The sequence below is a fragment of the Lissotriton helveticus genome, chromosome 3_2 (assembly GCF_964261635.1).
Source record: "Lissotriton helveticus chromosome 3_2, aLisHel1.1, whole genome shotgun sequence".
NCBI lineage: Eukaryota > Metazoa > Chordata > Amphibia > Caudata > Salamandridae > Lissotriton > Lissotriton helveticus.
The window spans coordinates 131,067,085-131,082,753 of NC_136062.1; the positions used below are offsets into that span (position 1 = coordinate 131,067,085).

The window sequence follows — 15,669 nt, forward strand, 5'->3', positions numbered from 1 at the left end:
GACGAGTCCCCTACTCTGCGCAAGCATTGAGGCAGGACGTAACCGTTTCCCAGGATCACGGAACCGACGCATCTCCCCTTTTGCAAGCCTTTTGTTTACTTTGCATTACGCATCCAGGTACTTTGTTGAGAACTTTGTTGCATTTAACAGCAACTTGAATTAAGCAACTTTTATCACCTTTTAAGTAATCTTAAGAGTGGTATAGTTTGTATAAAGAATTCTTATTTTTATAAAACCTGTGTTGTGTCCATCTGTAGTGTTTTCATTGTATTACTGTGTATATTCACAAATGCTTAACACACTGCCTCTGAGATAAGCCTGTCTGCTCGTGCCAAGCTACCAAGGGGGTGAGCAGGGGTTATTAAGGAGTGTAATCCCCTTATCCTGACTTAGAAGTAAGGATCCCTATTTGGACAAAGTTGAATACTATCCCAACCAGAAACACTCAGATCTAACAATCATGAAAAGTGACACAACAGCGGAGCAAAAGTGTTGCACGGCCTTCATAAATAAGGCCCTTTGTTTTTCACTATTGAAAGTCTATCTTTCCTATTGGCCAACATGATTGTTACTTTGTAACATCTTGCAAGCATAACGTTCCATAGGGACACGACAGAGAACTAGAGTTTAGGCTCTCTGAACTCAGAATTTATCAATTCACCTTTGGCTGAAGGTGTTTTTTAAATTCTGTGATGGAAAATGCCACTTTTACAAAGTGTTACTGCAACAAGTGATGGACGGAATACTGAATGATTAAAAAATTCTCCCCCAGTCAAAAGATCTGGGTTAAATACATTGTTCTTTTGCCCACTACGCCACTCCAGTTTGAACCCATGGGAACAGTCCAGACTGAACTGCCAAGCCAGGTTCTCCCTGGACCGGAAACAAGTATCCTGAGACCAGTTTCAGGGTATGTCACCCTTCATCAGCCAGGCTAGCTTGAATCCAGTGGCACAGTGAGCATGGGACCCACGTCTGGGCATACCCATCCCACTTAGGGTGAAAAGTATAACTGCAACAAACGATGGACGGAATGCTGAATGATTCAAACATTCTCCCTCAACCAAGAGATCTGGGTTAAATCCACTGTTCTTTTGCCCGCTATGCCACCCCAGTTTGGACCCAGCCATATGCAAATCAGTCTTGACCCTGTGCCTCATGGCATCAGTCCAGACTGAACTGCCAAGCCAGGTCCATCCTGGGTCATCCTTCATCAGCCAGTCTAGCTTGAATCCAGTGGCACAGTGAGCAAGGGACCCACGTCTGGGCATACCCGGAGAGGGACTGGTCTGCCCAGACGTGGGTCCCGTGCTCTCCATGCCACTGGAGTCAAGCTATCCTGGCAGATGAGGGCTGGATGCCCAAAACCGGTCCTATGATACTTGCTTCCAGTGCCTGTCCTGGCAGATCGGGCTGGACCATTCCCATTGGGCGAAGGGTCAAGACTGATTTGCATTTTGCTGGGTCCAAACTGGAACGACATGGTGATCAAAAAAACTATGGATTTAGGCCCGGATCTCTGTACTGGGGTGAATGTATGACATTGTTCTTCATTCTGTCCATCAATTGTTCCTTTTGCATATGTCACCCAAGTGGGACGTGTATGCCCAGACGTGGGTCCCGAGCTCTCCATGCCATTGGAGTCTAGGCATCCTGCCTGATGAGTGTTGAAAGGCCGAAACCTGTCCTAGTATGCTTGTTTCCAGTCCAGGGAGGACCTGGTCTGGCAGTTCGCTCTGGATTGTTCCCTTTGGGCGCAGGGTCAAGAATGATTTGCATATGGCTGGGTCCAAACCGGAATGGCATGGTGCGCAAAAAAATGATGGATTTAGGCCCAGATCTCTGTACTGGGGTAAACGTACTACATTGTTCTGCATTCTATTTGTCAATTGTTCTTTTGGCATTTGTCACCCCAAGTGGGATGGGTATGCCTAGATGTGGGTCCTGTGCTCTCCATGCCTCTGGAGTCAAGCTATCCTGGCTGATGAGGGCTGAAAGCCCAAAACCGGTCCTAGGATGCTTATTTCCTGTCTAGGGAGGACCTGGCCTGGCAGTTCAGGCTGGACTGTTCCCATTGGGCGCAGGGTCACAGCTGATTTGCATATGGCTGGGTCCAAACTGGAATGGCATGGTGAGCAAAAGAACTATGGATTTAGGCCCAGATCTCTGTGCTGGGGTGAATATATGACATTGTTCTGCATTCTGTCCATCTATTGTTTTTTTTTTCATATGTCTCCCGAGTGGGACGGGTATGCTCAGACATGGGTCCCATGCTCTCCATGCTACTGGAGTCAAGCTATAATGGCTGATGAGGGCTGAAAGCCCGATACCAGTCCTAGAATGCTTCTTTCCAGTCCAGGGAAGACCTGGCCTGGAAGTTCGGGCTGGACTGTTCCCATTAGGCGCATGGTCAAGACTAATTTGCATATGGCTGTGTCCAAACTGGAATGGCATGCTGAGCAAAAAAACTATGGATTTAGGCTCGGATATATGTACAGGGGTAAATGTATTACATTGTTCTGCATTCTGTCCATCAATTTTTTTGCACTTTTAAAAAGTGAGCATTTTATTACTTTACCATCCTGTGTGCCTCTGACGGTTTGTATATTCAGCATCTGGTGTTGGAGTGACAGGAACTGGGGATGTGCATTTACTCTAGACAGTCCCTGGGGGGATTGAGGTGTGTCCTGCCATGCCTGGCCCGAATAGACCTGGTCTGGATTTAGAGTGGTGGGAGGAGTTTTGCTTGCACCTGAATAGGCTGTGTATCCTTTTCACAATGCTGTCTCCACCCCCTGTTGTCATGCCGCACCAGGGAGGGTAGGACTGGTTTGGATTGTGTTCAGAGACCCTTACAGCAAAGAGAACAATGACAAATGGGTTATAAGTATCACATATAAAACCCCAGGACTTTGGATTACTTCAAGAAACAAGAGGACCCTGCCAAGAAGATGTAAATGTAAATGTAAATTGATACTTGTATAGCGCACTACTCACCCGCAAGGGTCTCAAGGCACTTGTACGAATACCGCTGTGGAACCCATCCTGGCTTTCCCTGTGAGGTGTCCACTCCTGGGCACCCCCAAGGTGGAGGCCAGGCATCCTTAGCTTTGTGGAGATTAAGCAAGCTATTGCCCAGCGTTGCAGAGTGGGACTCCATGATTGGAATAGGCACCGAGGCGAGAATTACCAGGTCCGTGGAATTTTTGAGCCCAAGGCCCGCCGAGGCGGGGAATTGAACCCTGGTCCCGGGCTAGACCTCTGCATCAGGGTCTGCCGCTCTAACCATTGAGCCACACTTTTCCACTGATGAGTATCAGGACTGTGTGAGGAGTGCTGTCTTTTCTGAGTGAGGGGTAGTTTGGGCTGAAGGTTGCTGCTCTGTCTGTGGTAGATGAAAAGGACTGACTCTTTTTGCCCTGCAGTGGTATCCTGCTTGTGGAGAAACTCCAAGGGCTTGTGTGTGCTTGCCTCCTGTTGGAATGCTCAGGGAGATAAAATACTTCAAATCAAGTAGCCTGCCTGGGAGGAAAAGCTGCAGAACTGTGCGAAGTGCGCTTCCCCTGATGTGTATGGGGATGGGGTGGCCTGCAGTTGCTGCACCTGTCTAGAGCAGGAGGACTGGGCTGTTCTTCACCTTAGTAAAAGTAAAGTGCAAGGTGAGCACTTTATTGAGGATTTTTCAGAGTGCATGTGGAGCGCTGGACTACAAAACCCCAGCTGAGGAAGTGCTTATCAAATTAACCAGCGCATGGTGAGTGCCTTTATACCTTGAAGAAGTGATTAACACATGGTGAACGCTTTATTTCACCACTTTCCTCTGAAGCGCTATAGATTTATTTACACAAGCGTGGGGAGAATGCTCCTATTCACTGTGAAATGGTGACTACCGCACTGTGTGAGCTGCAAGAGGAACTGGCCTAGCCCTCAGGTTGCTGGAGCAACTCCAGTGTTGCACGATGCCAGGGTCAAAAGCGAGTGGAGTCCCCAGTGTGTCGATTTTGCACCACAGGCCATCCCTTGCAGCTGTGCCATCCAATCGCTGGCAGCTGCTGCATTTAGCCCCTACGTTTGTGAGGAATTAAGTCCCTGCAATGACTCACAGTGGCACCACAAGACTGCAGTCAGCTGCAATATTATACTACTTGGGGGCACTTAAAAGTTGGGTGGTGTGCAGGGTAAAAACGCGACGGAGCCCTAAAAAACCTCAGCTGCTGATGGGTCAAGGTGGGTTTGAGGTGCCATTGTTTGAAACTTACTACTTAAAGGTGCAGCTCTAAAAGGTATCCTGATGGCCGTCAAGAACAAACTTTTATGAGACAAGCACAGGAGACGGTCTTTTCTGCTCCTACTTAATACAGCAGCTCTTACACTCCACTGGCACAATACATCACTCCTAGTCCCTACACAGGTGAATCGCCCATAAATGTCTAATTAGGGGTTTTCAGCTTGTGAGTAAAATCACCCCATACCCCCCATAATCCCCTCCAGGGCCTAACGGGACCCTATGGTCCACTTACTGATGAGCTGCTAACGAAATGGCATGCACACTCCTTGGAAACTGTAGGATATCTTTTCAAAGATGTGAGATTCCTAACATTCTAGCAAATTTGTCAGGAACATAATATTCCCCCGGGACAGTTACCAAAATATGGGCAATTGCTGGTGGCACACCGAACGATATGGGGAACACTAGATGAGGAACCACCTACCCATGCGGTGATACATACTCTATACCTCTTGGGAGGAGGTTGACATTTCATCACATGGCTACACAAAGCTAATAGGGAACATATGGACATCTCTCTAGATCACCTTATTCACCTCTGGGAGGTGGCCTTCACAACAACTCTTCATGACACGGAGTCCCCTACGACTGTTTCGAGGAATGCTCGTTTTAAAAACATCCTATAAATGACCCATTAAAGGGCCTAACTACCACCCTCTCAACTTAATCGTTTGTTCCCTGCAGCCAACTTCACTTTTCCTAGATGTCTCACCCAGGTTGCCAACCTTCGGCACACGCTTATGTCCTACACCAGCATAACAAGTTATTGGCACACAATACATACGTTATTAACCATGCTCACAGAACTTACCACGTTAAATTCATGGGAAGCACGGCCCTAGGTATTTTCCACAGACAAAAAATCCAAGGGGAAAGGTGCACTTTGCCAGCCTTGCCCTTCTGTTGGCCAAGCATTTATTAACCATGAACTAGAGAGCCCAACACCCCCGGCTACCTCCCAATGGTGCAAGGCACTACTTAGATGGGGAGAGGTAGAAAGCTCTGCACTGTATTGGGAGAAAGCCCATCATATACGCTGTCGCTCAATAGCATATACGCTGTCCCTCACAGTGACACATTTAAAGGCCTCAGGACGCCGGCTACCCTCCCTCTCCATTATAATATGCCAAGCATTTTCCTATTATTGCTTGTGCTTCTCCTGGTTTCCTTTTCCAAGTTCTGCAATCCATTCCTATTTTTTATTGGATCATCCTCATCCTTCTAGGACACATAGGGAGACAATTGTATACACTGTAAACACATAGCTGAAGGATTCGGACATTTTACATCATTATGAGCCAGTGCAATTTACGACTAGCCTTTTGTTTGTGCAGGTACTGAACATTGATTACTTTTATGTCCTGAAATTGTATTGTATCTGTAAATTGCTACCTATTTTGTTCTTATTCTGCTACAATTGCTAATGTCTTAAAAAGAATGCCACCCATTTGTTGATCTCATTCTGCTTCAACTGCTAATATCTAAAGTTGATAAAACCAAAGAAAAATTGTTTAATCATCGTCAAGATATACATACATAATCGGCCTTTATTCAACAGTCAAATTGGACAATTGAGGGATTTGGAAGTTTAGAGATGCATGCTTTTTCTGTAATATTACGACTAACGATATTGTTTTCCTTGTATATACTCAATATATTATGGCAGATATTTGATACTGACAGTATCCTAAAGGAATAGATGTGGGGAAACTATTACAATAGACACATTATAACATGTCTTGTTATGCTGCCATGCTTCCAAATTGAAGGGGTCATGGCCTCGCGTACTTTTCCTTAAATAACAATGTATCTAATAATTGAACCAAAAACAGACACATCCTAAATTTAAGTGCAATGAATTTCATTATATAAAAATGAATCCAATGATGCCTCATTTTAAAGAGTCTAGGGATTTGATTTTCTCTTACTGTGGAAATAGGGTTAGTAATCTACTCCTTACGGCGGACCTAGTTAGTATAACAAAGTTCATGAAGTTTCTTGAAGGGGTCCATGCCTTTTCTTTTTTAGTGTGTGTGCCATCTATTGCTTAATGTAGTACCCAAGAAATTGGTCTAACCATAACTGTGGGCCTAAAGTACTGCTGGAGCATTCTATTCTGTGTTTAAGTTCTGTTTAAATTTGAGATTTTTCACTATTTGAGTCTAGAGAGATCCCTTTGTTTTTCCTAAAACGTCTATGCTTGGGACTAGCGAACTACATGATTATACATTAATTATACATGGACAGGATTTTCTTCTCTGCACTCTGCATATGGAAGGTGTGCTCTATAGATTAATTCAGGACTACCTACATGTAGATTGATCATGACAGATCACTCCTGACAAGAGTGTAGCATTTGGGTAATTGTGCATACAGTGACTATATACATAAAGAATGAACATGGGGCATAGGGAAGTTCATAGAGGGATAGCTCAGCAGTATGACATAGGGATAACTCACAATCCCTCTACTGGCTTCTTTATTCTTATGTATTGGGCAAAGTCAATTTGCAAGTTTGACCACTGAGCTTACTTGCAACAATGAGAGAAGTGTGGCTCAGGGGTTAGAGGCGGCAGACCCGGAATCTGAGATCGGTCCTGGACCAGGGTTCAATTCCCCACCCCGGCGGGTCTTGGGCTAAAAATTCCACGGACTCGATAATTCTCACCCCGGTGCCTCCTCAACTCACGGGTTGCGACTCTGGGCAACAGCTTGCTTAATCTCCACAACGGCCCCTCGCGGCGGGATGCCTGACTTTCACCTTGTGGATACCCTGCTATCTCACAGGGGAATATCAGGAAGGGTTCCCTAAGCAAGCGCCGGGAAACCCACTGCGGGTAGCTGTGCGCTATATAAGCTCAACTACATTTACATTTACAATGTTTTAGCTGGACCAAATAAGTAGCACCTACTTTTGTAGAGTTGGGCATGTGTAATCACAGTGTGCCTTTGGCCTAACCAGGTGTTGATGAGGTTAGTATTTTTATGATAGCTGATATCTCCTTGCACATTGGGCTCAAGCAGAGATTCTGGAGTTGAACGAAGATGTTACAGTCTTTTATATGGTTTCTTTAGGGTGGCTGGGCAGCAAAGCACACTGTGGGCGCAGCCAGTGCTTAGTCGATTTCCACCAGTATAGTGATTTGTGAGTCATTGATAAGGTGGTCATGGCCAGTTCGCAGGAATCAACACTAGTGTGTTCTGTTGGTTTACGCTGGTGATCCATGGTAACAAGGACAACCTCAGTAGGTAAATCTCAATGATGAGCAGTTGGTCTACTATGCCACTGTGAATGGTGCACGTTTATCAGACAGCACTTTGGTCCTTTTAAGTGTGTGGAAGTGCCCTTTGTTGCTGGCCTGATTAATGACTTTTTAGCTGGTGAAGTTGTTGGACATTGTGTTGTTACTGAAGCTTGCAATAAACTCTGCATCTAATCTATGTGGCTATTTGATCTCTTATGGCTGCTGTTGTTTCTCCAGAGCATGTTCCTCCACTCCTACAGGTTAGTCTTAAAGAACATGAAGTTTGTGTGGCTTTTGTGAAACTTGTGTATAAATCTGTAAATAGAGGTTCTGTGAGCATTCTCAGGGTCACACGTGTTATCCCTTTTCTATGTATTCATGGATATTGTATAAGGTGTATGAATATTGGAGAACCTCCCTAGGCTTTATATTCGACAAAAATCCTGCCTGATCCTGTTTTGTTTTGTTAGAGTTTTACATGGTAGACTGATGACCATCCTGAGTGGTGGCACTTGCGGCAGTGGACATATGAGCATTGGTGGGGGCACTGCAGTTGGGAGTGGCACTGAACTTCAGATTTTAAACCAAGGATGCTTTAAATAAGTGGGATTATTTATTTACTACATCTTGTGCCACAACCTTGTTGATTACTTTGCTGGTACCAGTTTCCAGAGTCCAAGAGGTGGTTCTCACACAATGAGGGGTCTATGTATGTCAATTTTACTATAGCTCTAAGTTACATCAAGTTAGAGGGGAGTTGTGTGAATCCACTACAATGGCTAAACCAGGGGCAGTTGGATTTACAGGAACTTCAGCCATTCATTCTCCCCTTTCTGTGAAATTCTTTCATGATTAGATTAGACAAAACAGCACACTGATAATAGTTTGCAAGTGAATGGGAGAAGGTATGGTTAAGGTATGGTTAAGAAGGGAATGTTGCCACATTTAACAACATTAAAAAAAAATCCTTTTTGTTCAACTGCTCTGTGCTAATACAAATAGTTCATTTCAAAAACACAGTTTAATTATTGTGACAAATGCCTTCCTTGTTTCTGTATATGTCAAAATTTACTTCAATAAAAAATATTTTAAAAACAAAACACAGTTTAATTAAAAGTAGGCATGTTGAGAAATATATTACCTATTTTAAATAGGACTAGCTTTCATTTAGCTTAAGGAACATCATTTTTATTGCTATTTTGTATTCATAATGAAAGAAAACATTTCCTCTTGCAGACTTAACAGCTTTGAAAATCATAACTTGTATATGTAACTTGCTGAAAAATCCGTGGTGTTTGCATTGATCTTTCTCGCACTCTCTATCTTGCTTTCTCTTGCACAAGTGAATTTTCAAGAGAGAAATAAAATCACATACATTTGTCTTATAAGATTAATTTAACATAAATTTGGACATTTAATACTACTTTCTTCAGTCCATAGTTAACATAAGCTGACTATGACTATGGAAAATCCATAGTTCCCTAAATATATGTACAAAGTCACCAGTATGGCTTGCAGACGCAGCAAAATAATGGAAGGAAAGTAGGGATCACACGTGTAAGAAGGATTCCAGTCAGACTAATAACAACAGAAAGACTTGGCCAAAAGAATTTTAGAGAAGATGGTGACCTTTGGTTAGCATAATATCACCGAAATTAGCATCTAACCAAATGGAACTTGGAGGCTCAACCTTACAAGAACAACAGAACTCCCCCAATCCAATATATGGCCACCTCTGCTTCTGAGTCGAGGAACGAAGGAGGAACCGAGACTTCAGTATAAAAGGACTCTAAGGGCCCCATTACGAGTCTGGTGGTCCTCGGACCGCTAAATTTATGGTGGTGTGGCAGTGGCAGATCCAGCCACTGCTGCATCGGTGGTCCGACCGCCTGATTACGACTCAGGCTGTCGGAACGCCCTGGGACCGACACCGCCAGGCTATTCATGGCGGTTCCATTGCAATTAAAATCCTGGTGGAGAAAAAACAAATGAGCCCTGCAGGGGCCCCCTGTGCTTCAAACATATGTGGATGCACACTGGGGACATAACATGGGCCTTCCTGTGTGTATGCACATAGGTTCCTGCACAGCATGGACTTTCGAGTCCATGCCGTGCAGGAATCTTGTATTGCGGTGCCATTAAAAAAGGCACTGCCATGGGACCGCCACGTCTCCCACCTGCCAGACTACAAAAAAGTTATAGTCTGGCAGGCGGGCGGCGCGAGCTTTGGCAGAGCGGTGGCTTGCATTGCCGCGCCACCGGTTCTACAAAAACTCATAATCAGGGCCCAAGTGTCTGCTTCAGTGCCTGACAATGGTACATGGTTGATAGGCTTCTTTGCTAGCGAGTTCTCAAATCTGTAGCAAAAGAATATGACAGCCTGAGAGAGAATGTAGACACAATGTGACATCTCAATAAAAATAGTTGTTGCTAAGGTTGAAGGTGTGCAGTAGGAGGCCTACCTTAGAATAGGTGTAAACACCCCAAAACAGTCACTTTCATGTCCAAAGGTGTAGGGCTTACCTTGGGTACTGAAGCCTGCTGTTATGTTCCCCTCGTTCATGCTGGATTCTGTCATTTGCTGCTCCATGCTAGTACCCTATAAAGCATACAATGAAATGCAAAGTTTAATCTTTGAGGAACAAAACATGCTTTCCATTAAAGAAGCTGGCAATGCACCTCTGTTTCTTGGTAATGACAATTTTAAAAGTTAGGGATTAAGAATAGGATTATGCGACATTATAAATATTTTCTGACTGTCCTTTTTCTTAATGTGCAATTTACTGTAATTTAACATACCTTAACCTCAGGAGTATCTAGCCACGAGTAAGGTAAAGCCAACCAAGTTATTGTGGGTACAAAATGCTAATCTTCTAGAAAAATGAGAATGCTAAAATGGTTTTGTTATTTGGGGCATGTTTTTTATTGCCTGTATGAGGCCTAGGGCCAGATGTAGGTAGGCTTTCACCGGTCGGTAACGGCCGATTTCGGCCGTTACCGACCGGTAAATGGATTTTGACATGTAGGGGGCAGAATCGGTAAATTTACCGATCGGTAAATTTACCGATTCTGTAAATGACCAAATCGGTATTTTTACCGATTCGGTAATTTTGAGATGTAGGTGGGACTCTACTGAGTCCCACAAGCCTTACAGAATCGGTATCTTACCATCAAATTCAATTTGATGGTAAAATACCGATTCCGGTGTGCATGCACATGTGTGCATTCACACCTATGCCATATGACAGGCAGACCTGCCCTTAGGGCAGGTATGCCTGCCACATGGCACCCGAGCCTCTTTTGGGGGTGCTAGAGGGTGTCAAAGTGACACCCCCTGCACCCTTGTGAAATTCGGGTAATGCCCATTCATTCCTATGGGTTTCAAAGCCCATAGGAATGAATGGGCATTACCGGTCGGTATTTACCGAATCGGTAAATACCGATTTTTACCGATTCGGTAAATAAACATCTGGATTTCCCTACATCTCCCCCCTTCATATTTACCGACTCTTAAATACCGAATCGGTAAAATTCGGTATTTAAGGGTCTGTAAATATGCTTTAGCTACATCTAGCCCCAAGTCTGGTAAGGTTAGTGCTGCGGTCCTGACCTGCAATGCTCTTTGGCATGTTGCTGCGAACAGCTTAAGTTAGTTCACAGTGAGGTTTGGCAATTGGAATTTGAGAACATTAACTGCATTCACAATCCCCACTACAGTCACTCCCTCCTTCACATGTCAAAAGCCATGTCCTATAAGCCTTGTCCTATAATAGTTTAGCTGCCTACTACACGTTTAGTACAGTGACTGCAGAAATTCCCTACTATGCTAAGCCAAAATATGGGTGTAGTTATGGTTAGTTTTAAACAGAGATTATGGTGGAAAAAACAGATCCTGGTTGAATATGATAAAAAAACTAGATATTCACTGAAAAGAACAAAGGTTAAAGTTATGGTTAAGTTTGCTTTTAAAATGTTAAAATGCAGTTATAGCTACAAAACAAAACGTAAAACTACTGAGATTCAGTAAACTATTCATAACTTGCGCCCCTTCATGCACTGCTTATGACCTCACTTATTTAATTATTGATGACGTTAAAAGGCATAATGGATGACATCACCATGATACTATTGTTGGCATTTTGATGCATATTTACATATTGATATTACGCGTGGTATGAGTACTATCTATTTTCATAATATATTGTAAACACTAATCTTTTACCAAGGTAAACGTTTTTCTCCCCCAGAAGGAACTTCATGAAATTTGGCATGCCAGACTTTAGCTGCACATTGTAAGTGAAAGTCAAATTTGGGGTAGATCCTTATTTTTTATTTTTTATTTTTTTTTAAGACCAACGGTCCCAAACTTTATTTAATTTCACAGATAAGCCAGTAGTTATTCATACAGTGTCATAACAACGGATTATTGCCACAGACAGTACCCAGCAGATAGCACATGTCGACATAGCAGTTATACATGAGTGAAAATAAACAGTTGCTGGTGGAAATGCATTAGTTCATAAGTGACGGTGCCAGGAAATGACTCATGGTGCAGTGCCCGCAGTTCGCAGCACTGCAGAAAGGGACCAGCGTGTTCAAAAAGAAAAGTCAACAGTCATTGTGTGAAATGGAGTTCCCTAAGCAATGTAGCAGAGGATAGAGGCAACAGCATACCCTCCGATGTCGCAAGGATCGCTGGGTGCCCGCTTCCTAGTCCTGGGCGCATCGAAGCAGCTTTATGTGAGATGCAGACGAGGAAGTGTGGTCGGGCATGATCAAGGGCACAGTATGAACGGCCTCTGTGGCAACCAAAAGAGTTAACTGGGTAGTCTAATACAGGGGGGAGGGAGAAACATTTCAATAACTGTTGGACTAGCATTCGTACGTGTGGCAGTGCACCTAGGACCCTAACCGTGTGTGGCGCATCCAATGTGGGTCATGCAGGGGCGGGGACAAGTGAGGAGGCGGCGTCGCTGCGGCTGTAAGGCAAGGGAGGGGGGGGTCGAGCGGCAGGGAGGCGAAAGTGGCAGGGGACGCCTCCGTCGTGTTAGGCCTCAGTCCTCGGGGGAGGAGGGGGGATGGGAGGGGGGGGCGCGCGGAGCGGGGGGAGGACAGGAGGGGGGGAGGGGGGGAAAGGGGGGGTGAGGGGGGGGGAGAGGGGCGGCAGAATCCATGCCAGGTGCGGACAGCTATCAAGTGGGCCCCCTCTGTGCCGTGTCAAGACGGTACTCTATGCCGGCTTGTGTGCATGCACGGTGAAATGCAATCAGGGCAGCGTCCCAGTCCTGGGCGATCGGGTATTTTCGGAGGCCAGCGGTTTCCTCCCTGTGGAGTGACATACTCTCCGCACAGGCCCAGTTGGCAAAAGAGCGACGCCAGTCTGCAGGGCGCGGCGGGTCGGCGCTTTTCCAACGTCGTGTGATAAGACGCTTGGCCGTAATGAGGCCTAAATCCCAAAAGCGCGCCCGTAGCTTGGTCTGCTTGGTTCTCCTGTAGAGTCCCAGTAGGCATACTTCCCACGTCTTTGGAAGGGTTTCGCCTGTGGCCGCTGTCAACATGTCCGCGACCTCAGACCAGTACGAGGTAAGATGAGCGCAGCTCCAGAGTGCATGCAGGAAGCCCGAGTCCTGGAGGCCGCATCTGGGACACGCCGATGAAGTGAGTCCGAAGTAGCGATTCAGTTTGTCCGGAGACAGATATGCACGGTGGATGATGTAGTATTGGATAATCTTGAATCGTGCGTTGCGGGGGATGACTCTGGCGCCCGCTAAAATAGCGTTCCATTGGTTGTCCGTCCAGTCTGTGCCACGGTCGGTCATCCACTTTTCCCTCAGTCTCTGAGAGGAAAATTGCGTGTGACTGTGTAAGGCTTGTGCAAGCCAATGCACAAGGTGGGACCCATCTCCCATCACATGCAGATATTGGATGAGTAGATGAGTGGACGGCTCGCGGCTGAGGTCACCCCACGCCTTCGTCAACTCATGGAGGAGCCTGGCGTGTGTCAGAAATTGACCCACCGGCAGCTCTGTGTCTGCGGTCAAGGCCTCGAAGGGCAACAGCTCCCCGTCGCTGTACAGGTCGCCCAGGTCGTCCAAGTCTGCCGCAGTCCAGCTGAGCAGCTCGGTCGAGGACAGTGTGCCTGCGCCCAGGGGTGTCCCCAGCAGAGGTAGGTTCGGGGCATAGGGCACCGAATGTTTGGTGAGCCGGAGGCTCCGCACGAGGCACCGCTTTGCCACCGCTACATGGACCTGTGTGGGGGGCCGGCCCTGTGTCAGTGGGTGGAAGAGTGTGAGCGCCTGTACGGGAGAGAGGATGGTATCGGCTGTGGCCGTGTCCACTAGGTTCTTACCGCTCAGCCAGTAGGCAACCCACTGTAGCTGCGCTGCCAAGTAATAGAGCTCCTGATTGGGAACCGCCAGGCCTCCAGCGTCTGTGGGTGCATACAGGGTCTTCAGTGCTACCCGGGGTCTCCCCTTATTCCAGATGAGGCGTCTGGTGAGGGTGTCCAGTCCTCTAAATATGCGTGCCGGCACATACACTGGCAGATTGGTATAATAATAGAGAAGCCGAGGGAGCATTATCATCTTGGTTAGTGCCACTCTGGCTGGTACATTCAGCGGGAGGGAGTTCCAGAACGTGACCTGGGCCGTGAGCGAGGAAATGGCTCTCACCAGATTTCCCTCCAGGAGGTCTATAGGGTCTCGGTATATTAAGATCCCTAGGTACCTAAATACCGTCGGGTGCCATCGGAGCGTCTCCCCCATCATGCGCACCTCACACTGTGGCATCTCGCTATCGAACGCATAGGCCCCTGATTTGGCCCAGTTGACGTGGAGCCCCGACATGTCTCCAAACATCCGAAAGATGTCCGTGATCGCCGCTGGTATGTGCGTGAGGTCTCTGACATATAATAACAAATCGTCGGCATACAGAGACACCGAGTGAATGCCATCCGCCAGCGGGATGCCCCAGGTGCCTCCGGAGGTGCGGAGCATCTCCGCCAACGGCTCCATCGCCAAGGCGAATAAGACGGGGGAGAGGGGGCAGCCCTGTCTGGTACCTCTCCCGATGCGAATCCTGTCCGAGAACAACCGTCCAGTCCGGACCCGGACCTCGGGTGCCTGATAGAGAAGTCCCACCATCTGGACGTAAGCATCCCCCAGCTCGTACTTCTCGAGGACTCGGAGGAGATATGTCCACTCCACCGAGTCGAACGCCTTTTCCAAATCAAGTACAATGCATCCCGAGCGTGGCCAGGTTAGGGTCGCATAACGTTGGACCCTGAAGAAACGGCGTAGATTGTAGGACGTGCTCCGTGTGGGTACGAAGCCATTCTGATCAGAGTGTACCAGAGTGGGGACCAGTGGTGCAAGCCGCCGGGCCAGGGCCGCTGCAAGAATTTTCTAATCAGTATTGAGGAGCGCAAACGGCCTGTATGAGCCGAGGTCGCTCGCTTCTCTACCTGGTTTCAGCAGGGAGACCACGTTAGCTTCGTTCAGGGACGCCGGGAGTTCAGCGTCTTCCAGCGCCGCCTTGTACACCTTCAGCAGTTCCGGTATTAACACCAGGGAGTAGGCCTTGTAAAACTCCGCCGGGAGCCCGTCGGGGCCCGGCGCCTTGCAATTGGAGAGGGAGAAAATCACCTCACGTAGCTCCTCAGCAGTGAGCGTGGCTCCCAGTTCTGCCTGTTGGGCAGCGGTAGCGGTCGGGAGTCGCAATGTCGCCAGATAGTCTGTGATCTCCACCACCGTGGCTCGTAGTCGTGAGCTGTACAGGGATCTGTAATGCGATGTGAACGCATCATGGATCTGTTTCTGGGTATAGACCTCAACACCCTGGGCAGTGCGGATAGATAGGATCGATGCGGATTGCGTGTCCTGCCGTACCAACCATGACAGTAGCCTGCCAGGCTTGTCGCCTGCGTTGTGGGTGCGTGCGGAATGTGCTGCGAAGTTGATATTCTTTAGGCGCTCCAGCAAAGCAGCGTGATCTGCTCTGGCCGAGACGAGTTGGGCATCATCGCCCCCCGTTGTCCCCTGTTCTTTATCCAGTAGTGTCTCCTCCGCCTGAATCAGATCTCTCTCCACTTGCCTACGCAAGCCCGCTTGGACACCGAGGCAGCTACCCCGGGTCACC

At 47.1% G+C, this 15,669-nt stretch overlaps 1 protein-coding gene across 1 annotated transcript in view; it reads right to left on the reverse strand.

Moving 5' to 3' along the window:
- The window catches only part of ENTREP2 (endosomal transmembrane epsin interactor 2), an 830,030-nt gene that overhangs the window by 181,129 nt on the left and 633,232 nt on the right, over positions 1–15,669 (reverse strand). The window contains exon 6 of the mRNA XM_078684606.1: positions 10,057–10,132. Coding sequence (XP_078540732.1) covers positions 10,057–10,132 — 76 coding nt within the window. The remainder of the gene's footprint in view (positions 1–10,056; positions 10,133–15,669) is intronic.